The sequence below is a fragment of the Telopea speciosissima genome, chromosome 6 (genome assembly GCF_018873765.1).
Source record: "Telopea speciosissima isolate NSW1024214 ecotype Mountain lineage chromosome 6, Tspe_v1, whole genome shotgun sequence".
Lineage (NCBI taxonomy): Eukaryota > Viridiplantae > Streptophyta > Magnoliopsida > Proteales > Proteaceae > Telopea > Telopea speciosissima.
In genome coordinates, this window is record NC_057921.1 from 37,161,609 (window position 1) to 37,162,593 (window position 985).

The 985-nt window shown below is 39.5% G+C and overlaps 1 protein-coding gene across 1 annotated transcript; it reads left to right on the plus strand.

Annotated features, from left to right (window-relative positions):
• The first annotated feature begins 253 nt into the window (after positions 1-253).
• Positions 254-733, plus strand: LOC122665699. Its single transcript, XM_043861851.1, has one exon. It carries the CDS (start codon positions 254-256, stop codon positions 731-733), a length of 480 nt encoding a protein of 159 aa, XP_043717786.1.
• The last annotated feature ends 252 nt before the right edge of the window (positions 734-985 follow it).

Below are 985 nucleotides of genomic sequence, written 5' to 3' on the forward strand. Positions count from 1 at the left end.
GAGAGACCTTAACCTTCCCTTCTAATTTTTTGGAGGTATGGAATCTTACAACAATTTCTTCTTGGGTTGTGGCTTTCAAAGCTACAACTATTACTTTCCACGAGAGAGCGCAATTGTTGGGATTTTGGGCTTAAGTCCTGGAGGCCCTGGAACTCGTCCCTTATGGGACCAAGCAGCCAAAAAATGCTTCTCTTATTGTCTATTTACCTTCGAACACACCAATTCTCAGTTATATATTGGAGAAGGTGCAAGGATGGTAGGACCACAAGTTCTAGCTACACCATTACTAAGAGGATCTATCCCATCACTATACTACATGGATTTCCGGGATATTAGCATCGCTAATGTTCGCCTTGGACTGCAGGGATCCTTCTCTGAGGGTTGTGCCATAGATACAGGAGCTGCATTTACTTCACTTGTTTCTAATGCTTATGCTCGTGTGAGAAGTGGTCTTGTTCAGTACTTTGCACAGTTTCATATTCAACCATACAACAGCGGAAGTAGACCACGAGATGTGCCAATATTAGATCTATGTTTCCCTAAGCCGTCTGGTTTTATTAGGTTTCCAACTATGACTTTCCATTTGAGAGGAAATGACCTTGTTGTAAAACCAACTGGGGTGTTTGTAGCAATGGGAAATTATATTTGTGTTGCACTTAAATCAGGCGTCAGTACAATGATTGGAGCTTATCAACAAACGCAATACAAATTCTCCTATGATTTGGAGTTGTGAGATAGAAGACGAGGATAAATAGGTTCTCTTCTCTTTGCTCCTCAGAATTGTGGGTCCCCTGCTTAAGTTTTTTGCGGTTGAAAATAAGAAGTTTTTTGCGGTTAAAAACTTCTACCTCATCCTAAAAATTGAGATTTGTCCAAATAAGAAGTTTTTGTGTGACTGTTGGAGTATATTGTCGAAGACAATTACTAGTGTAAAATAGACCGAATCAGTCTGAACCCTAAAAAAAAAGTATGAATTGATTGATTT

What these genes read in the sequence shown, in the direction of transcription:
- LOC122665699 (XM_043861851.1), top strand. Translation starts at nt 254, where the DNA reads ATGGTAGGACCACAAGTTCTAGCTACACCATTACTAAGAGGATCTATC.